Source organism: Manacus candei, unplaced genomic scaffold (assembly GCF_025592945.1).
Source record: "Manacus candei isolate 608988 ecotype Guabito, Panama unplaced genomic scaffold, ASM2559294v1 h1tg000031l, whole genome shotgun sequence".
Classification (NCBI taxonomy): domain Eukaryota; kingdom Metazoa; phylum Chordata; class Aves; order Passeriformes; family Pipridae; genus Manacus; species Manacus candei.
The window spans coordinates 362,968-384,093 of record NW_026138079.1 but is presented as its reverse complement, the minus strand read 5'-3'; the positions used below and the strand labels follow the sequence as shown (position 1 = coordinate 384,093).

Sequence of the window (21,126 nt, the reverse complement as noted above, 5' to 3'; positions counted from 1 at the left end):
CATCCCCGAAACCGGGAACTCCCCCGAGCCGGGCATCGAGAACTGGGCATCCCTTACCAGAACCCCTGCAACCAAGTAACCCTGTACAGGCACCCACTGTTACGAGGCACCCCCAAAAACCGGGCACCCCTCCGAGCTGGGAACCCGGTACGTGTGTACTGGGAACCCCCCGTAACTGGGCACCCCTGAACCGTGTACCAGGAGCCCCTGCACCGGGTAGCCCCAGCAGACTGCATCCCCAGAACCGGACACCCCGGACTCAGGCACCCCCCTGAGCCAGGCACCGAGAACTGGATTAACTGGGTACGGGGACCCCTTGGAACTGGGCACTCCAGAACCCGGAACCCCTGTACCGGGACGCCCAGAACTGGGCATCCATGTACCAGATAACCTTGTACCGGGCACCTCGTGCCAGGTAACCCCGTACCGGGCACAGCTCTGACGTGTGCACCACGCACCGGGAGCTGCCACCAGCTATGCAGAGGGCACTGCCTGGCACCGGCCATTGTCACTGGGGCCTGGCCTGGGCCCCAGCACACCTGGCCACAGCTCCATGCCCTGGCCTGCCCGGTGCACCTGGCACCGTGGCTGCCACAGCCCGGGCATCCCGGGGGGCCGTGGCTGCCCCAGGGACCCCACGTTGCCAGGACGCACCTGGCGCTGCAGGAGCCACGTGGCCGGGACCCCTTGAGGGACCGCGCTCAGGGCCGGGCACCGGCAGCAGCACCCGCTGGGCACTGAGGTGCACAGGACCCAGCACAGGACTCAGCACAGGACCTGGCACAGGACCCAGCACAGGACCCAGCACAGGACCCGGCACAGGACCCGACACAGGACCCAGCACAAGACTCAACACAGGACCCAGCACAGGACCCGGCACAGGACCCGGCACAGGACCCACCAGTATGTGGATGCACAGGACCCACCCGGTACCAGGACGCACAGGACCCCTGTCGCGCAGGATGAAGCCCCTCAGCTCCCTCCTGTCCTGCCGCTGGGCCTGGCTCCGGCCGTGCGGCACCTCCAGGCCCATGGCCGGGGCTGAGGCTGGCACCGGCACTGGACACGCTGTGGGGTGAGCAGGGCACGGCTGCCCACTGCGGGGCTGGGGTGGGGCACTGCAGGGAACCCCTAGGTCCTACAGGTGCTGGGGGGTGGCTGAGCCCCAGAGCCCCTGGCAGCTGTGGGTGGGTGCAGGGCAGCAGGGCCAGGGGTCCAGAATGGGGATGGGGTGACACTAGGTTCCTCTGTGCCCCCAGCAGCACTGCCATTCCTCAGAGGTGGACCCTTGACCCCGCTGGGGACTGGCACTACTGGTGGATCAGCCTCATGGTGCTGCCCATCCTCTACAACTGGGTCGTCCTCATCCTCAGGTGCCAGGCAGGGGGGTCAGGGCAGGGGCGTGGGGCGTCCTGGGCCCCTCAGCCCTGTCCTGGTGACGCCCTGTGATGCCACCTGCCCCCCAGGTGCTGCTTCCCCGAGGTGCAGGAGGCACATGTGGGGCTGTGGCGGGGCCTGGACGGGCTCAGTGATGCGCTGTACCTGCTGGACATTGCCGTGCGCCTCCACACAGGTGTGTACACACACACAGACACACAGTGTTACACACAGACAGACACACGAGTGTGTTACACACAGACAGACACACAGTGTTACACACAGACAGACACACACACACAGACACACAGTGTTACACACAGACAGACACACAGGTGTGTTACACACAGACAGACGCACACACACAGACACACAGTGTTACACACAGACAGACACACGAGTGTGTTACACACAGACAGACACACAGTGTTACACACAGACAGACACAGGTGTGTTACACACAGACAGACGCACAGTGTTACACACAGACAGACACACACACACAGACACACAGTGTTACACACAGACAGACACACACAGACACACGGGTGTGTTACACACACACACAGACACACAGTGTTACACACAGACAGACACACGGGTGTGTTACACACAGACAGACACACAGTGTTACACACAGACAGACACACGGGTGTGTTACACACAGACAGACACACGGGTGTGTTACACACTAACACACACATACAAATGCACAGGTGCGTAAACACACACACACAAATGCACAGGTGTGTAAACACACACACACACACACACACACATGCACACACTGGTGCACTCCCACCTGGCACAGCTGTCACCCAACCCTGCACGAGGGGGATCTGGCTGGGCACTCTGGGGTCCCAGCATGGACTGCTGACCCCTCAACCCCACAGTAGCCCAGGGGACCCCCAGTGACATCCCCAGGGTGCCCATCCAGAGGTACTGGTCTCCAGGACACACCCCCCACTCCATGGCAGGCACCCACCTAGTCCCTACTGCCAGCCCCTCCCATCACAGGGACCCCCTGAGAAACCCCTACCCCTCAACTCTCCCGGGCCCCTCCGGCGCCATGACCCTCCTGGCTGCCCCCAAGGTTTTCTGGAGGATGGGATCCTGGTGCGGGACATCAGCCGGACGCGGCGGCGCTACCTGTGCTCCTGGGCCTTCCCCTGGGACGTGGCAGCTGTGCTGCCCACCGAGCTGCTCTGCCTGCTCCCAGGGGTCCCGGGGGTCCCAGGGGTGCCGGCAGCACGTGCCAACCGCTGCCTGCGGGCGCCACGGCTCTTCGAGGCCTTCGACCGGTGTGAGACACGGACGGGGTGGCCCAACACCTTCCGCGTGGCCAAGCTGATGATGTACCTGGTGCTGGGCATCCACTGGCACGGCTGCCTCTACTTCGCGCTATCGGCGTGGCTGGGGCTGGGCACCGACCCCTGGGTGTGCCCTGCCTTGGCGCGCCCGCTGCGCCGATACCTGCACAGCTTCTACTTCTCCACGCTGGTCCTGGCCATGGTGGGCGACACGCCGGCGCCGCAGCGCGAGGAGGAGTTCCTCTTCACCATTGCCGGTTTCCTGCTGGCTGTGCTGGGCTTCGCCACCATCACCGGCAGCATCAGCGCCGTCATCGCCAACCTCAGCGCGGCCGACGCCGCCTTCTACCCCGACGCGGGGCCGGTGCGGCGGTACCTGTGTGCACGGGGCGTGGGCGGGCGGCTGGCGAGGCGCGTGGCGCGCTGGCACCAGCACCTGCGCATGCAGCGCAAGCTGCCGGCGGAGCGGGCGGTGCTGCAGCACCTGCCGCGGGGGCTGCGGGCCGAGGTGGCGGCCAGCGTGCACCTGCCGGCCCTGCGGCGCGTGGGGCTGTTCCGCGGCTGGGGGCACGAGGTGCTGCGCCAGCTGGTGCTGCGCCTGCGCCCGCAGGTCTTCGGCCCCGGCGAGTTCGTGTGCCGGCGCGGTGACGTGGGCCGCGAGATGTACTTCGTCCGCGAGGGCCGGCTGGCCGTGGTGGCCGAGGACGGCGTCACGCAGCTGGCCGTGCTGGGCGAGGGGCTCTACTTCGGGGAGATCAGCCTCATCAACATCAAGGGTGAGCCCCACACCTCACACCGACGCCGACCCACGGCCCCCCTGGCTCATGGCCCCCACCCTGCAGGGAACACGGCGGGGAACAGGCGCACGGCCAACATCCTGAGCATCGGCTACTCGGACCTGTTCTGCCTGGGCAAGGAGGACCTGGCCGAGGTGCTGGCTGAGTTCCCCCACGCCCGCGCCGCCATGGAGGCCAAGGGCCGGGAGCTGCTGCTGGGCATGGGGCGGCTGGACACGGGTGCTGAGGCAGCAGCAGCGGCAGCCGAGGCCGAGGCTGAGCGGCGGCTGCGGGGGCTGGAGGTGGCCCTGGAGGGGCTGCAGACACGGGCGGCTCGGCTGCTGGCACAGCTGGAGGCCAGTGCCCTGCGCATGGCCCTGCGCATCCAGCGCCTCGAGGGGCAGCTGCACCTGAGGCAGCAGCAGGACGAGGCAGCGGGGATGGCTGGGGCAGCAGGAATGGCCACACCGCAGTGGCCAGCCAGGACACGGGGTCCTGCTGTAGGACAGGGGCCCCCCAGGACACGGGGTCCAACCGAGACGCAGGGTCCCCTCAGGGCCCGTGATCCTGTCGGTGACTGGGATCCCTTCAAGGTGCGGGTTGCCCCCAAGGCACAGGGTCCTGTCCAGGGACCAAGTCCTGCTGGAGGATGGGGTCCCACTGGGGTGCAGGATCCCTCCAAGGCACAGAGTCCTCTTGGGGATCAGGGTCTGCCCAGGGCACAGGGTCCCCCAATGGCAGAGGGTACCCCAATAGCACAGGGTCGCAGTGGCACACAAGGTCCCCCCAGGTCACAGGGTACTCCCACGGTGTGGGGTGCCCTCAGGACACAGGGGCCTCCCAGGACACAGGGTTCCACTGGGGCACAGGGTCCCAGTGGGGTGCAGGGGCACAGGGGGGCACAGGCTCCCCGCAGGGCACAGGCTCCCCCCGGGGGCCGGGTTCCCCCTAAAGCACAGGGTCCTTCCATAGCACAGGGACACCCTGGGGGAGGGGGTCCCCATAGGATGCAGGGTACCCCCATGGCACAGGGTCCCTCTTGGTCACGGGGTTCCAGACGAGTGCAGGAACTCCCCGGGGCTCGAGGTCCTGCGAGGGGTCGGGGTGCAGGGGGACCAGTCCCGCGGCACTGAGGGGTCACCGGGGGGGGGACAGCAGCGAGGCACCGACAGCTGCTGCCGCTGCGGAACGGGGACCGGGACCGGGACGGGGAAGGGGCTGGGAAGGGAACGGGTCGAGGTCGGGGAGCGGTGGGGTCTGGGCTGGGAACGAGCCGGTACCGGAGCCGGAAGCAGCTCGGGACCCCCAGCCCGCCGGGCCGTCCCGGGGTCACTGGCGGGGACACGGTGACAGTCCCACAGTGACAGACACCGCGGTGACGGCCGCCGCCGCCGCCCGGCGCCGCAGGAGCGCTCCCGGCGAGCCCGGTGCGAACCCCCCGACCCGCCCGGGGCTCCGCCTGCATCCCGGTACTCCCCGAGCCCCGCTTACGGACTCTCCGTGCCCCCCGCCGTCCCCCGGGTTCCCCCGTTCCCGACTCCCCCGCGTTCCCCTCGCACCCCCGGGCTCCCCCCGCCGCCGCCGCCCCCCGCCCCCGGCCCCGGCCCGCCCCGCGCCGGGCGCCGCCCCCGCTCATCCACCGGCGGCTCCGAGCGGAGCGGAGCGGAGCGGAGCCTCGTCCCTCCCGGAGCCTGCCGGTGCCTCCCGGTGCCTGATCCCTCCCGGTGCCTCCTGCCGGGGGGGGGGGCGCGGGGGGGCCCACCATGGATCCCCGGTTCCCCAACGAGTCGCTGCAGGAGCTGCTCTGCCGCGCCGGGAACGGCACCGGGAACGGCACCGGGAACGGCACCGGCACCGGGACTAACAGCTCCGCCTGCGACCTCCTCCGCAGGGGCCTCCGCGGGCCCCCGGCGCCCAGAGGTGAGATGGGGGAGGGCGGGAGGGACCCCCCGTGCCCGGCCCTGCACCCCCAGGCACCCCGCTTCGTTCCGCCGTGCCGCCCTCGCCCTGCGCACCCCGGTGCCCCCGGTCCTTGCCCGGTGCTGCCCCCGATCCCCGCCGTGTCCCCCATCACATTCCGCATCCCGGTCCCTGCACCCCGGCCGGAGGCTCGGCGGCCCCGGCACTGCCCGGTGGTCCCGCTGGGGATCCCGGAGGGGACACACCGGGCTGTGCCGGGGCAGCAGGAAGGCGGAGGGGACCCCGACAGGGGTGGCGCAGCCACCACCCGTCCCGTACCCCGGCCCCACTGACGAGGCAGGGACCCCCAACCCCTCCCCTCTGACCAGCCGGGACCCCCAATCCCAACCCACCAACGGGGCTGGGACCTCCCAGTCCCATTCCCCGACTGGAACCCCCCAACGCCACGGTCAGGGCTGGGGCTCTCATCGCCCCCCCCCGCCAGCCCCCGCTGTCACTCGGCTCCCGGGTCTAGACGTCCCCGGTCACGTCCCTGCGCTGCCGACGGACCGGAAGCCCAGCTCCGGGGGAGGGTGGGCAGGATGGGGGCACCCGTATGGCTCAGGGTCCCCCAACCTCATGGAGCAGAGCCGGGGGTCAGCGGGAGCACCCCGATCCCATGGCGACTGCCACACGGGGAGAGCCGGGATGCTCAGCTGCCGGATCCCCACCAAGGCACCCGGTCACGCTGGAGCTCCGGTGCCCCGGAGCCCGGACCTGTGCCGGGGTGCCTCCGGGGTGCCCTGGGGGTGTCTTTGAGGTGCCACTGGGGTGCCTGGTGCCTGCTCTGCACTGAGCCCCGTGGAGCCAGCCAGAGCCCCAGTGCCTGGACCTGTCCTGGGGTGGCTTTGGAGCGCCTCTGGAGTGCCACCGGGGTAGTCTTAGGGTGCCTGCGGGGGTGCCCTCGTGGTGCCTTTGGGGTGCCCCGGGGTCCCCAACGCGGCTGCCCGCAGAGCTGGACGTGGCGGTGCGCGTGGTGCTGTACGTGCTGATCTTCGTGCTGAGCGTCGGGGGCAACACGCTGGTGGTGGCCGTGCTGGCGCTGAACCGGCGGCTGCGCACCGTCACCAACTGCTTCCTGCTGTCCCTGGCGCTGAGCGACCTGCTCCTGGCGCTGTGCTGCATGCCCTTCACCCTGCTGCCCGGCCTCATGGGCGCCTTCGTCTTCGGCGATGCCGTCTGCAAGCTCGTCGCCTACCTCATGGGTACGGGGGATTGTCCTGCCTCATGGGTACAGGGGGATTGTCCTGCCTCATGGGTACGGGGGATTGTCCTGCCTCATGGGTACGGGGGATTGTCCTCCCTCATGGGTATGGGGGGGGATTGTCCTTCCTCATGGGTACGGGGGATTGTCCTGCCTCATGGGTACGGGGGGATTGTCCTGCCTCATGGGTACGGGGGATTGTCCTGCCTCATGGGTACGGGGGATTGTCCTTCCTCATGGGTACGGGGGATTGTCCTGCCTCATGGGTACGGGGGATTGTCCTTCCTCATGGGTACGGGGGATTGTCCTGCCTCATGGGTATGGGGGGGGATTGTCCTGCCTCATGGGTACGGGGGATTGTCCTGCCTCATGGGTATGGGGAAAGGATTGCCCTGCCTCATGGGTACGAGGAGGGGGATTGTCCTGCATGGGTACGTGGGATACAGGGTGGGGGGCTCGTCACCTACCTCATGGGTACATGGGGTGCACTGGGGGGCTGCAGGAGGTCACGGGGGGCTGTAGGATCATGCCACACCCACTGACCTCCCCCACTGCCCTCAGGGGTGTCAGTGGCCGTGTCCACCTTCAGCCTGGTGGCCATCGCCCTCGAGCGCTACAGTGCCATCTGCAACCCGCTGCAGTCGCGCGCCTGGCAGACGCGGTCCCACGCCTGCCGCGTCATCGCGGGCACCTGGGCGCTGGCGGCGCTGCTGATGCTGCCCTACGCCGTGTACAGCACCACGCGCCCCACTGCCCCCCGCGCCCCCCGCCCGCCCCCCACGCAGTGCACGCACCACTGGCCCAGCGAGCGCGTCCGGCAGGCCTGGTGAGTCCCGGGGGGGCACGGGGGGCATGGGGGACAAGGGGACACTGAGTGACAGAGGCCACTTGTCCCAGGTACGTCCTGCTGCTCCTCATCCTCTTCTTCATCCCGGGCGTGGTGATGACGGTGGCGTATGGGCTCATCTCCCGCGAGCTCTACCGGGGCATCCACTTCGAGCTGCACATCAAGGGGGAGGCGGCAGGTGAGAGGACGGGGGGGTGATGCTGGGGGTGACCCTGCCCCAGAATGAGAGGGAGGGTAGAGCCCCCACCCCATCTCCCCATAGCGGGGGATTCCCCGGGGACATCCCCTTTCCCAGGGACCTCCTTGTAGGATGTTCCCACAGCCTTGGGGTGCAGTGTGTCCCTGTGATGCCATAGATGTGTCTGTGTCCCCTGCACCCCATCCCACTGCCCAGAGGATGCTCCCATGGTGTTGGGGTGCAGCATGTCCCCCCAGTGCCACGGCCCTGACCGTGCTCCCTCGCCCCACAGCCCAGCGTGGTGCCGGGGGGGACGCGGTGCCCAGCTGTGACGAGGGGGACGGGTGCTACCTGCAGCTGTCGCGCCCGGGCGCGGCACTGGAGCTGCGGGCGCTGGGGGCGGGCGCGCAGCAGGACCGGGCACGTGTCAACAGCTCGGGGGCCCAGCTGGCAGCCAAGCGGCGCGTGATCCGCATGCTGGTGGTCATCGTGGCCATGTTCTTCCTCTGTTGGCTGCCCATCTTCACCGCCAACACCTGGCGCGCCTTCGCCCCGCGGGCGGCCCAGCGGGCGCTCTCGGGGACCCCCATTGCCTTCATCCACCTGCTGTCCTACACCTCGGCCTGCACCAACCCCCTCATCTACTGCTTCATGAACCGCCGCTTCCGCAAGGCCTTCGGGGCCACCTGTGCGGGCTGGGGGTGCCGCCGCACCTGCCCCCGCCGCCCCCCCAATGACGAGCCCCCCATGGCCAGCGCCTCGCTCTCCAAGTTCAGCTACACCACCGTCAGCAGCCTGGGCCCCCCCTGAGCCAGACACCTGAGCTGGACCCCTGAGCTGGACCCCCTTGAGTACCCCAATACGAGTGCCTGGGGCCCCCTTGAGCCCCTACCCTATGAGCCCGGTCCCCCTCAAGCCCCCCATGGCCAGAGCCTCACTCTCCAATAATTCAGCTACACCACTATCAGCAGCCTGGCCCCCCCTGAGCTGGGACCTGCCAGTTGGACCCCCTTGAGCCCCCCCACACCAGTGCCTGGGGCCTCCCTGAACCCAGCCCCCCTGAGCTGGACCCTACCAGCCGGACCCCCTCGAGCCAGACCCCCACTTTGCAAACCCCGGGTGCTGCCAGCACCCTCTGTGCCCCCCCGCTGCCTCCCAGCTCAGGGCACCCCGAGTCCCCAGCCCCCCCCCCTTCCTTGACCCCCTCACCCACCAGCCCCACTCAGCCCCCCGCCCCCAGTCCCCATCTGGGTGGGCGCGAAGGGCGAGGCAGGGGAACCCTCGGGGCTGGGCAGGCTGCGAGCGGGGGGAAGTCGAGGCGTCCACAGCCCGGGGTCCCCCTGCGCCGCTCCCCGGCTCCAGTCACAATAAACTTGTCCTGTGCCGACCCGCGACAGCTGTGCCACCGGTGCCCACCCGCGACAGCTGTGCTCCCACCACGCCTGCCTGGCCGCCGCGGAGGCTCCGCAGGGCAGCCCCGGGTGGGACGGGGGGTCGGCACCGCGCAGGGCTCGGGGGGCGGCGGGATGGGACCCTCCGCTGCAGGGACCCCCGAGCCTGGCGGCGGCGGGAGCAGCCGCGGGGGGCTGGGAGCCTCGAGTCCGTTGTGACCCCGCCGCCCTCCGGGGGGTGACCCCACAGCCCCATGTCCGCCCTTTACACCCCGGCACGCCGAGGTGCCCCGGGACTCCATCTCCCGTCATGCCCCGCGCTCCAACACAGGCCCCGCCCCTCACACTGCGTGTCTCCCCAGGTGGCCACGCCCTCTCCCCATAACTCCGCCGGCTATTGGCCACGGCCATGCTCCTGTTGCTCTCGGCCGCCCCGCCTCTGGCACAGGCACGCCCCCCCGCGTCCCGGCCCCGCCTCTCGCTAGGACTACCGTGCTGGCCCCGCCCCCGGCTCCGCCCCCTGTCCCTCGGTCATGGCTGCCGGGGCCCAGGCCCCGCCGGGGCCGCTGTCCCGGTCCCTGCCGCTGGCCCTGGCCCTGGCCGTGCTGGCGCTGCTGGCGCTGCCGGGGCCGGCGCAGGCGGGGCTGCCCCCCGACCCCGGCGAGCAGCTGGTGGCGGCGGCGCCGCGCTGGGGCTGGAGGAACGTGTCGTGTCCGGCCTGCCGGGTGCTGTTCGGGGCGCTGGACCTGGCGCTGCAGGTGGGCGCGGGGGCACCGGGACACGGCTGGCACCAGGGAGATACTGGGACACGGGGGGCATCGCGCGGGGGACACCGGGGCACCGGGACACGGGGAGCACCGGGGGGATACCGGGCGGGGCACGGGGATGGGACATCAGGACACCAGGACGGGCAGAGCAAGGCGGCAGAGACGCGACAGGAGCGGGGACAGGGAGTGGGACGGGACAGGGACGGGCTCAGTTACGGGAACGGGGACAGGGACAGGGCAGGCCGGTCCGGTCCCTCGTGACGGGGCTGGGCCGGGACAGGTCGGGGCTTGTGACGGGCACGAGACCGGGACAAGAACGGGGACAGGGACGGGCGGAGACAGGGAGACTGACAGGCTGGGACAGGAACGGGGACAGGGACGGGCGGGGCCAGGCCAGGGGCTCTGCTTGGGGGAACAGGGACAGACAGGGCAGTGACAGGCTGGGACAGCGATGGACTGGGACAGGGACGGGAACAGGGACTGAGACAGTCTAGGATGGGCCGGCAGCATCATTCGGGGACAGCGATGGGAGGGAATGGGGGCAGGCAGAGACAGGGACAGGCTGCGGTGGGGATGGGGTACAGGCACCCCGTGTCCTTCCCCAGGAGGGAACCGGGCTGGGGGATGGAGGGGACAGAGAGGATGGGGGGCCATGTGGGTCCCCTTTGGCCTCGGGACACCCAGCTGAGGGCTGGGGGTGGCCAGTGGGTGTGAGAGTGTCAGCAGCCATGGGTCAGGGTGTGGGGTCCGCCCCGGGGAGCTGGTGGGTACAGGGTAGTGAGGACACATGGGGGGTCAGTGTGCTGGGGTTGTGGCCAGTGGGTGTGGGGCAGTGAGGACAGTGAGGGGTTTTGGGTGCTATGGCCATCCTGGGGAACTGGCGGGTGCAGGGCAGTGAGGCTGGCCATGGAACAGGGCGCCGTGTCCATCCCCGTGCAGGGCTGGCAGGCGTGGAGCAGCGATGGCAGCTGGGGTTTGGGGTGCATGGCCTATCCTGGGGGGCTAGTGGGCATGGGCAGCGGGGGCACCCATGTTTCGGGGAGCTGCGTCCATCCCGGTGTACCCCCACAGCTGGAGCCGAACGTGGCGCGCGTGGGGCGCGTGGCATCGCGGCTGTGCCAGGAGCTGCGGCTGGCACGGCCGCCCGTGTGCCGCCAGGCCGTGCAGCTGTTCCAGCGCGACGTGGTGGCGGCCTGGGCGCGCTCGGTGCTGCGCCCGCCTGAGGCCTGCGGGCTCCTGCTGGGCCCCCGCTGCGGCCACTGGGACATCCTGGGCGCCTGGAACCTGTCCCTGCCCGCCGCCCCCAAGCCGCCGGTGCGGCCCCCCGTGCCGCCGCCGCCCGGCGCGCCCACCGCCCGCATCCTGTTCCTCACCGACCTGCACTGGGACCGCCGGTACACGCCCGGCAGCGCTGCCGCCTGCCCCGACCCGCTGTGCTGCCGCGGGGCCCCCCGCGACGGGCCGGGGGCCGCGGGGTTCTGGGGCACCTATGGCAAGTGCGACCTGCCCCTGCACACCATCGACGCGCTGCTGGCACAGCTCCCCAACGCCAGCAGCCACACCAGCGACGGCTCCGGCGACGCCAGGAACAGCACCGGAGGGTTTGCGGCCGCGTACTGGACCGGGGACATCCCCGCGCACGACGTGTGGCAGCAGAGCCGCGGGGACCAGCTGCGGGCGCTGCGCACGGTGACGGCCCTGCTGCGCGCCCGCCTCGGGGGGCTGCGCGTCTTCCCGGCCGTGGGCAATCACGAGGCCACCCCGGTGAACGCCTTCCCCCCGCCCTACGTGCGTGGGAACCAGTCGGCCGCCTGGCTCTACGACGCCATGGCCGAGGCCTGGCAGGGCTGGCTGCCCCCCGCCGCCCTGCGCACCCTGCGGTGGGCACGGCGGGCGGGGTGCTGGGGTACCGGGCATCGGGGGCACAGCGCTGGGGGCTCTGGGCTGTCAGGGAGAGGGGGCTTGGGGTAACAGGGCTGGGGGCTTCTGCAATGGAGGGAGCAATGGGGGAGGCCTGGGCTAGCAGGGGTAAGGGGGGCTTGGGGCTGGTGGGGGGCTCTGGGCTACTGGGGGCTCAGGGCTAGGGGGCAATGAGGGCCCCAGGCTAGCAGGGACTTGGGGGGCTTGGAGGGCTGCGGGTGTCTCAGGTTCATGGTGCAGGGTCGGGGGGGTGTCTGTGCATAGAGGAGGTGCAAGGAGAGGGTTCATGGCTGGTTGAGGTGCAGGGAGCTGCTGGCAGGCCAAGGACAAGGGGGCCTCCAACTGAGGGGGGCAGGGGTCTGTGGGCAGAGGGGGTGGGTAGCTGGGGGGCTGTGGGACGAGTATGGGGTCCATGGGTTGGGGGGCACAGCACTGACTCCCTCTTTCCCTGCAGGGCCGGTGGGTTCTACACAGCGCAGGTCTGGCCTGGGCTGCGCCTCGTCTCCCTCAACATGAACTTCTGCTCCCAGGCCAACTTCTGGCTCCTCATCAACGCCACGGACCCTGCGGGGCAGCTCCAGTGGCTCATGGGGGTCCTGGCAGATGCTGAGCGTGATGGGGAGAAGGTGAGGGGGGAATTCTGGGGGGAGATTGGGGCGTCCCGGGGTTCCTGGGCACCCCCAAGCCCTGGGTCCCTACCCCCAGGTGCACATCATTGGGCACATCCCCCCGGCCCACTGCCTGCACAGCTGGAGCTGGAACTACTACCGCATCATCAGCAGGTCAGTGCCCACACACACCCCTGGCCCGGACCCCCACCCTGTGCCACACACCCCCAGCCTGGACCCCTGGCCCTAACCCCCACACTGTGTGCCAGACCCCTGTCCTTGTGCCCTGCCCCACATGCCAGACCCCCACACTGCACCCTGGACTCCAGCCCCATGTGCTGGGCACCTCACCTGCACACCAGACTCATGTCCACAGGCCCTGGACTCCTACCCCACACATGAGACCGCTGCCCTGCACGCCACACTCATGCCCCGCATGCTGGACCCCTACACCAGACCTCCACCCCACGGCCTGGACCTCCACTACATGAGTCAGACCTCTCCCCACTCGCCCTAGACCCCCATCCTGTGTACCAAAGACCAAAAGCCCCTCCCCACATGCCAGACCCCCACCCCATGTATCCTGGACCCCCACTCCACACGCTGGACCCCCTTGGGGTGGCATCAGCATGGGAGGGGGGCAGAGGATGGTGTTGGAGCACCCAAGGCTGGGACCCTGAAGCTGCCTGTGCCAGGCAGAGCCATGCCAAGAGGTCTGTGAGTGGCCAGGCCTGGCTCAGGTTGGGGGCCCAGGGTGAGGGGCTGTGGGTCTGGATGCTGCCCCCCCTCACCCCACAATGGCAGGTTCGAGGGCACCATCGCAGCACAGTTCTTCGGGCACACACACCTGGATGAGTTCGAGCTGTTCTACGATGAGGAGACGCTGTCACGCCCTGTCTCCATCGCCTTCGTGGCACCGAGCGTCACCACCTACATCAACCTCAACCCTGGTGCGCCCCGACCCCCCCACATGTCCCCCCACCCCGCAGTCCCTGGCACTGACAGTCCCTCCCCCGCAGGGTACCGCGTGTACGAGGTGGCCGGTTCCTACCCTGGGAGCTCCCACGCGGTGCTGGACCATGAGACCTTCATCCTGAACCTGACGGAGGCCAACGCGGCCCCCCCGGGGACGCCCCCCCGCTGGCAGCGGCTCTACAGCGCGCGCGAGGCCTACGGGCTGCCCGCGGCCTTCCCGGCCGACTGGGACCTGCTGGTGCGGCGGCTGCAGGACGACGAGCGGCTCTTCCAGCGCTTCTGGTTCCACCTGCACAAGGGGCACCCTCCCCGCGAGCCCTGCGGGGGCCCCTGCAAGGCCGCCCTGCTCTGTGCCCTGCGCTCCGGCCGCGCCGGCGACCCCGCGCTCTGCCGGCCCCTGCGCCCCGCCCTGCCCTTCCCACGCATTCAGGAGCTCTGGCGACAGCGGCAGCTCTGCTGACACCGTCACACTGGGAGCGGGCTTGGAGTCAGCACATGGTCACACTGGGAGTGGGGCCGGGAGCGGGGCCGGCACATGGTCATGCCAGGACTGGGTTCGGTACTGGCACGTGGTCCTTGCATCTCACCAGATGCACAATAAAGGCACAGTGGGCCCCACTATCCCTCCCCATCCTCATCCACCAGGATTGGGATTGGAGTCAGGATCAGCACACAATCCTTGTGTTCCCATCACCCAGCCAATACAGGTGTGATGGACCCCACTGCCCTTCATCTTCCTCTTCCCAATCCTCACCCCACAACACCTTAGGGAGAACCAAACCAGGTATAACGTAACCCTCACCCCTTCTTCCTCCTTCCCGCATGAGGCCGAAGGCAGAGCCGAGCCGGGCTGGTGGAATGGGTTTATTAATTAATGATTTAGTACAACACAGACCCTCATTACGCCGCATGCATTGGGGACGGTGAGGGGGGGTGTGACCCACCACAGGGGCAGTGGGGGTGGGGCAGGACCCCCGACCCAACACCACGGGGAACTCTGTGCCCTGGGGCGTTGGGTCGGCCATCCTGCCCCCCCTCCGCTTTGCACTCCCCGTGCCCTCACCCCCTTCAAGGGGTCTGTGCCCCTCCCCGCCGCGGTTTGAGGGTCCCCAGGAGGGTCTGCACCCCCCGGCGCACGGAGGAGCCCACCCGCCGCGCCACCGAGTCCGCCGGGGGGGCCGGCAGGCAGGAGCTGGAGGCCTGGGGCCGCGCGTCCAGGCACTTCTGGTAGCGGAGCTGCGGGGAAGGGGAGTCAGAATGGGAGAAGGGGGGCTCGGGGGTCCCACTCGCCCTGCAGGCGGCCTGCAGCGGGGGGCACAGGGAACTGGGGGCTCGGGGGTCCCACTCACCACGCAGGCAGCCTGCAGCGCCTCGCTGAGCCCCGCGGCGTTGGGCTCACACCACACCATGTGGCAGCGGAAGGTGCCGGGCGCGCTGGCCATGATGAAGGCGAAGGCGCGGACGTCGCGTCCCACCCCCATGAAGGACAGGAACCGCACGCGGCACTCGCACAGCACCGCCTCCGTCTGGGGGCACGCGGAGGGGTCAGCACGGCACCCCGCCTGGGAGGGGATCCCCAAGGCCCCGTGGAGTGGGGGGACACACTGTGTCCCCGTGGTACGGGGAGGGGTCCCTGCAGCCCCCCAACACAGAATGGGGTCACTGAGGCCCCCAGAGCAGGAGGGCATTACCAGTGCAGGTGGGGGTCACCATCTAGGGGGGTCACCAGTGTGGGTAGGGGTCATTGCAGCTTCCCAGAGTAGGACGGGGTTATCACAGTGAGGTGGGGGTCACCATGGTCCCCAGAGTGGGAGGGGGGTCACCACAGCCCTCCAGGACAGAAAGGGGGTCACTGCAGCCCCTCAGAGTGGGGAGAGGTCACCACAGAACCCCCCAGGGTAGGGGGGGTCCCAGGTGGACACACCTGGTGGTGGGCATTGATGAGAGTTGGGAAGTAGGGTGGGGTCCCCCAGGGCAGGGTGGGGGTCCCAGGTGGGCACACACCTGGCGGTGGGCAATGGTGAGGGTGGCAGGGGCCACACTGACCACGACAGGGGTGGGTGCGGGGGGCTCCCCCGAGCTGGGGGCCAGTGCCGCCTCCAGCGCCGCGTTGATCACGTCCATGCCTGGGGGGTACAGAGGGGTCAGGGCAGCCCTGAGGGTGCCCCCAGCCCACAGCATCCCCCAGAGGCCGGAGGGAGCTCCCTTGAGCCCCCCACTCACCTACAGGCTTGGCAACAGGGACACAGCCCAGGTAACACACGGGGAAGCGCTGAACCGCCTCACTCTTGGGGGCCGGGAACTCCACTGTGGGGGGCACGTCAGACCTGCCCAGAGCCCCCCAAAACCCCCCAGAGCTCCCCCACCCCTCAGTCCTCACCCAGCACACCCCAACACCCCCCATCTGCACCACCTCGCTCCTGGGGACTGGGAACTTCACTCGGGGGGCACTGTCAGGAGCCCCCAAAGCCTCCCTGAACCCCCCAACACCCACCCTCTCCCCAACCACCCCCCAGCACATGCAGCCTCCGGACACATGAGCCCCCTGCCCTGGACCCCCCCATGCCCCCTCCCCAGCCCTCCTCCAGCCCTTTTCCCCCCCACCATCCCCCAGATCCCCAATCCCCTCCGGGGTACCCCCCAGATCTCCCCTGCTCCCTCACAGGTACCTCCCTCTCCCACACCCTGCAGGGGGGTCCCTCGGCCCCATGCCCCGTACCCTGCAGGGGGGGCTCCCCCAGCCGGGGGTGGTCCGTGCCCAGCCCGTTGGCCGCTGCTCGGGCGCTTCGCCGCTCCTCCGTCAGCTGGGGACAAGGGGCACAAACCCCCCCAGTGTCACACCAGGGCACCCCAGGACCCCCGTGGTGACCCACGGCCCCCTAGACGTCACACCATGGCTCCCCTGGATGTCACACCACGAGGATCCCCAGGGACCACCTGGTTGTTCTGTGGGGACACCAGGAGGAGAGGGGCTCACCCTGGGGGCTGGCTGGGGGGCCTGGGGGACCTTGGAGGTCTCACCTACCCACAGACCCGGTGTGGGATGGGAAAGCGGGGTTTGGGGGTGTCACCTGGACATAGACGTGGTACAGGCCAGGGGAGGTCCCGGGGGGAAATGGGGTGGTCTCACCTGGGGACAGACCTGGTGCAGCCCAGCAGGGAGGTCCTGGGGGGTTTGGGGGTCCCAGGGGTCTCACCTGGGCGCAGACCCGGTGCAGCCCAGCGGCGATGGCACTGGCCGGCCCCTCACAGTGGAACACGTGGCACTTCAGCACCTGTGTCAGGGGGTCCCGGGCCACGTACGCGAAGTCCCTGGGGAAGGGGGGAATGTGCTCAGGACCCCCCCGGCCCCCTCCCTACCCAGCGTGGGCTGAGCCTGGGGGCACTGGGGGGCTGGGGGCAGGTTGGGGCCATACCTCTCCCTGCGTCCCCGGCAGCACGGCAGGACAGAGCAGGGTTAGATGGGGCAGGGGAGGCATGGATCCCCCCCCAGCCCCAGGACCCCCACAATCCCCCCGAACTGGGTCTGACCCTGCTCCACACCCTTCCCTGCTGGGGGGTTCAGTGCTGAGACCCCATGGCCCCCATCTGCTACCCACATGTGGGACTCCCCAGTCCTGTACACGAGACCCCCACACCTCACCCATATGGAACCCCCCAGCCCCCTGCCCACCTCCACACCCAGATTCCCCCATCCCTGTGCCCCACATACATGGCAAGCCTCCAGCCCCATATAAGTGGGACTCCAGAGCCCCCACTCCATGCACGTGGGACCCCCAAGCCCCATGGACCCCCACACGCCCAGACCCCTCCCCATCTCTGCACCCCACATACACAGGACCCCAAGCCCACACGCACCCAGCCCCCTGCAGACACCAGCCCCCCGTGCAACCGCCACCTGGCCCCACGCCACCCCACGCCCCACACGCAGGTAGCCTGTGCCCTCACCTGGCCCCACGCCCCACACGCGGGTACCCTGTGCCCCCACCTGGCCCCACGCCCCACACGCAGGCACCCTGTGCCCCCACCTGGCCCCACGCCCCACACGCAGGTACCCTGTGCCCCCACCTGGCCCCACGCCCCACACGCAGGTACCCTGTGCCCCCACCTGGCCCCATGCCCCACACGTGGGTACCCTGTGCCCCCACCTGGCCCCACGCCCCACACGCGGGTACCCTGTGCCCCCACCTGGCCCCACGCCACCCCACGCCCCACACGCAGGTACCCTGTGCCCCCACCTGGCCCCACGCCCCACACGTGGGTACCCTGTGCCCCCACCTGGCCCCACGCCCCACACGCAGGCACCCTGTGCCCCCACCTGGCCCCACGCCCCACACGTGGGTACCCTGTGCCCCACCTGCTGCCGTGCCGCCCCACGCCCCACACGCGGATGCCGCCCACGGGCTGCGCGTGCAGCAGCGCCCGGTCCCGGGGGTCCACGAGCTTCAGCGTGCGGCCCTCGAGCAGCAGCAGTGCCCGCGCCTGGGGGCACAGGGTCAGGCGCTCCCTCAGCCACCCCAGGTGCTGGGGTGGCGGTGAGGGGGGCCAGGGGGGTCTGGGGTCACTCACCTCCCCCCAGGTGCCAGGGGGGCCGTCGCGAGGCCCCGAGAGCTGCCGGATGCAGGCGCTGACGGTGCCGCTGCTGCGGCCGGGCCCCAGCTCCTCCTCCCGCAGCTGCACCCAGCCCAGGGAGCGCACCGGCAGGCCCTGGGGGCAGTGGGGTCATGGGGGGTGTGGGGCTCGGGGGAAGCACGGGGCAGCCCCAGCCCCCAGCAGAGACCCAGCCCCCCTCCCAGTGTAGCCTCCAGTCCTGGGTCAGGGTGACTCGCAGCAGGGCACAGCCAAGGCCCCTCCCATGGGGGTGACAGCCCAGGGCAGCCCTGAAGAGGGTCGCTCAGCCCCCCAACAGTGGGCCAGATCCCACAGGGGTGGGGAAGGGGCCCTGTGGGTTAGAGGATCAGGGACCAGCCCTACCTTGGAGTTCAGCACGTCCTCCTCACCCAGGGCCATGCTGCAAGGGGAGGTGGTCAGCAACTTCACCCAGAGACTCTGGGACACCCAACTCCGGCCACGTAAACCCTGGGAGCCCCCCCACCCCCACCCCCAACCCCCAAGACCCTGGGACCCTCCCCACCCAACCACTGCTTCCTGAACCCTGGGGTCCCTCCACCCCACAACCCCTGACCCCCATACTCTGCCCCCCTGCCCTACACCTAGATCTCTGCCTCCCATGACTCTGAACTCCCCACACCTGGATCCCTGTCCCCTGTGACTCTGGAACCCCCCACGCCTGGGTCTCTGCCCCCAGAGCCTGGCTCCCAGCCCACACCAGCTCTCCCTCCTCCCATGCTGCTTGTGCCCTGAGGTCCCACCTCCCCATAGGGCCCAGGCACAGCCCCCTGCACCCCACAGCCCCCGTGTCCCCCCAGCACCCCCCACACCCCTCTCCCGGCGATCCTGGGCCTGGTGACGGCGTCTCTGCATCTGACACTCCCGGTTCCTCATCTTCCTCCTCCTCCTCCTCTTCGGCCGTGGGGTCCTGGGGGGCAGGGGGGGCTCGGTGGGCCACTGACCCCTCCTCTCCCCTTCCCCCCACTGCCCCCCCTCACCTTCCACAAGTCTCCATCACCGAAGGTCTCAGCTGGGGCGAAGCTCGTCCAGGAGAGCTGGGGAGGGTGGTTTGGGTCAGGGTGCACCGTGGGGCAGCCCCACAGCAGCCCACGGCCACCCCATAGGCATCCTGTGTCCCATAGCCATCCTACCCCACAGCAGCCCCCAGTCACACCATAGGCACCCCGTGGTTGCCTCCCAGTCACCCCCCAGCACACTACGGCCACCCCACTCCTGACCCACAACCCCTGATGCCCCATGGCAACACCACAAACACCCACAGCCATCTCCAGATGCCCCACAACTGCCCCCAGTCACCCCATGGCCCACAGCCACCCCACGGTCACCCCATGGCAGCCACATGGCCACTCTGTGGCCTCCCCACAGCTGCCCCACAGCCACCCCCCAGTCCCCACTCACGGTAGGCCCCTCGGTGGGGGTGCTGCCATCAGAGGGGGTCTCGTGGGGCCCCCCCGGGGGCTCCCACTGGGTGGTGCCAGTGGGGACGTGCCAGTAGTAGGTGCCTGAGGTGTCCTGCACCCGCAGCCACCCGGGGGGCAGGTCCCCGTGTGCCCCTGCATCGCGCGGCCACAGCGACTCTGGGAGGCATGGGGGAGTCAGAGGGGTCAGCCCAGCCCCACACACAGCCCCCGTGCCCAGGGACATGGGGACCCCCAGGAGGGCTCCACAAGGACAAGGGGGCAAAGGGGGGGCCATGGAGCTAACGGGGGCTGGAGGGCAGCGGTGGGCACACAGCCAGGGGTGGGGGCAGACAGGACCATGGGGGCACGGGGAAGGGGCAGGCAGGGGCGGCCGTGGGGCAGTCACAAGTCACCGTGGTGCCCACCTGGCTCGTCAGGGGAGCTGCCCTGGCTCAGCGTGGCCCAGCTCGAGTCTTCGTCGCTGCCGGGGCCGGGCCCCCCGAAGAGGCGGCTGGCGCTGCGCCCGGGGGGCTCCCGCGGGCCCCGCTCCGCGCCCAGGGCCGGCGGGGAGACCCCGGCCCCGTCCTCCTCCTCCTCGTCCTCCTCCTCATCTTCCTCCTCCTCTTCCTCCTCCGAGGCGCCGATCAGCAGCGCCCGGGGGTCCCCGGCGGCGTTCCTGGCGTTGCGGGCCTGGACCCCCGGCTCCAGCGCCTCCGGGGACGCCCCCGGGCCTGGCCCCGGCTCCAGCTCGTTGCGGTTCTGGTCCCGGCCGGCCTTCGCCCAGCCGGCGCCGGGCAGCTCCTCGGCCGGGGCCCCGCCGGGCCCGGTGCGGGGTTCGGGGGACAGCCCCAGGCTCAGCCCCGGGCACCGGTTGTCGTTGGCGAGGTCGCTGCGCTTGCTCAGGGCCCCCGACATGGCGAGGACACGGGGACGGGCGCGACCCCCGGCACGGCGGGACCCCCCGGCCCGGCCCGGCCGCTCCTGCCGCTGGGGGGGTCCTACAGCCCCCGGGGCGCCTCCGCGTCCATCGGGCCTGGGGGGAGCGGGGGGGCAGCGCGGGCAGGGGACCCCGGCCACGGAACCCACGACCCCCCGGCTCCCCCCGCCCGGGGTCCCCCCGCTCCTGCCCCGCGGCCCGGCCAGGGGAGGCCCCCGAAGGCCCCGCACGCACGGCCCCCCGCCCGGGCCGGCTCCGCGGGGTCTCAGCGCTCCCGGCCCCCCCATCGCCCCCGCAGCGCAGCGGGGCCGGCCCGTGTCACTCCCGCGCATCCCCCCCGTTCCCTCCCGTCAATCCCCATCTCCATCCCCGTCTCCACCCCCGTTCCCGTTCCCATCCCGATCCCATTCCCGGTACCTGCGGCGGCGGCTCCGCTGCCGGGGGGTCGCGGGGGGGGGTCTGGGGGGGCTCAGGGGCTGCGTCACTTCCGCTTCCGGCCAGCGGAGAGACAGCGCCCCCTCCCGCGCCGGCACCGCGCGGGACCCCCGGGAATAGCGGGGACCCTCCGGGACCCTCCCCGGGAATAGCGGGAACCCTCCGGGACCCTCCCCGGGAATAGCGGGAACCCTCCGGGACCCTCCCCGGGAATAGCGGGAACCCACCGGGACCCCCGGGAATAGCGGGAACCCTCCGGGACCCTCCCCGGGAATAGCGGGAACCCTCCGGGACCCTCCCCGGGAATAGCGGGAACCCTCCGGGACCCCCGGGAATACTGAGAACCCTCCGGGACCCTCCCCGGGAATAGAGCCAGAAGGTCCCCCCTGAGCCTCCTTTTCTCCAGGCTG

At 70.3% G+C, this 21,126-nt stretch overlaps 4 protein-coding genes across 5 annotated transcripts; 3 read left to right on the top strand and 1 right to left on the bottom strand.

Moving 5' to 3' along the window:
- Window positions 1–1,031: 1,031 nt before the first annotated feature.
- CNGA4 (cyclic nucleotide gated channel subunit alpha 4) lies at window positions 1,032–4,596 on the top strand. Its single transcript, XM_051791299.1, has 6 exons — window positions 1,032–1,075; window positions 1,260–1,373; window positions 1,467–1,573; window positions 2,471–3,463; window positions 3,530–4,386; window positions 4,423–4,596. The coding sequence occupies exons 1-6, from the start codon at window positions 1,032–1,034 to the stop codon at window positions 4,594–4,596; spliced, it is 2,289 nt and encodes a 762-aa protein (XP_051647259.1).
- A 303-nt stretch (window positions 4,597–4,899) lies between these two features.
- CCKBR (cholecystokinin B receptor) lies at window positions 4,900–9,226 on the top strand. Its single transcript, XM_051791236.1, has 5 exons — window positions 4,900–5,383; window positions 6,376–6,627; window positions 7,188–7,452; window positions 7,524–7,651; window positions 7,944–9,226. Exons 1-5 carry the CDS (start codon window positions 5,227–5,229, stop codon window positions 8,459–8,461), a joined length of 1,320 nt encoding a protein of 439 aa, XP_051647196.1. The 5' UTR covers window positions 4,900–5,226; the 3' UTR covers window positions 8,462–9,226.
- Window positions 9,227–9,561: 335 nt separating this feature from the next.
- On the top strand, window positions 9,562–13,933 carry SMPD1 (sphingomyelin phosphodiesterase 1). The gene is made up of 6 exons (XM_051791223.1): window positions 9,562–9,800; window positions 10,881–11,689; window positions 12,184–12,355; window positions 12,435–12,511; window positions 13,142–13,287; window positions 13,357–13,933. Exons 1-6 carry the CDS (start codon window positions 9,576–9,578, stop codon window positions 13,770–13,772), a joined length of 1,845 nt encoding a protein of 614 aa, XP_051647183.1. The 5' UTR covers window positions 9,562–9,575; the 3' UTR covers window positions 13,773–13,933.
- Window positions 13,934–14,163: 230 nt separating this feature from the next.
- On the bottom strand, window positions 14,164–20,758 carry APBB1 (amyloid beta precursor protein binding family B member 1). Of its 2 annotated transcripts, none has more exons than XM_051791220.1 (14): window positions 20,699–20,758; window positions 19,770–20,377; window positions 19,343–19,521; window positions 18,922–18,978; window positions 18,754–18,851; window positions 18,287–18,323; window positions 17,882–18,019; window positions 17,670–17,794; window positions 16,510–16,624; window positions 16,032–16,116; window positions 15,536–15,619; window positions 15,317–15,438; window positions 14,662–14,874; window positions 14,164–14,548 (listed from the first exon to the last, which is right to left on the bottom strand). In XM_051791220.1, the coding sequence occupies exons 2-14, from the start codon at window positions 20,257–20,259 to the stop codon at window positions 14,381–14,383; spliced, it is 1,911 nt and encodes a 636-aa protein (XP_051647180.1). In that variant the 5' UTR covers window positions 20,260–20,377; window positions 20,699–20,758; the 3' UTR covers window positions 14,164–14,380. The 2 variants fall into 2 exon arrangements, with proteins under 2 accessions (XP_051647180.1, XP_051647181.1); XM_051791221.1 differs by having other exon boundaries at window positions 14,662–14,838.
- Between the last annotated feature and the right edge of the window lie 368 nt (window positions 20,759–21,126).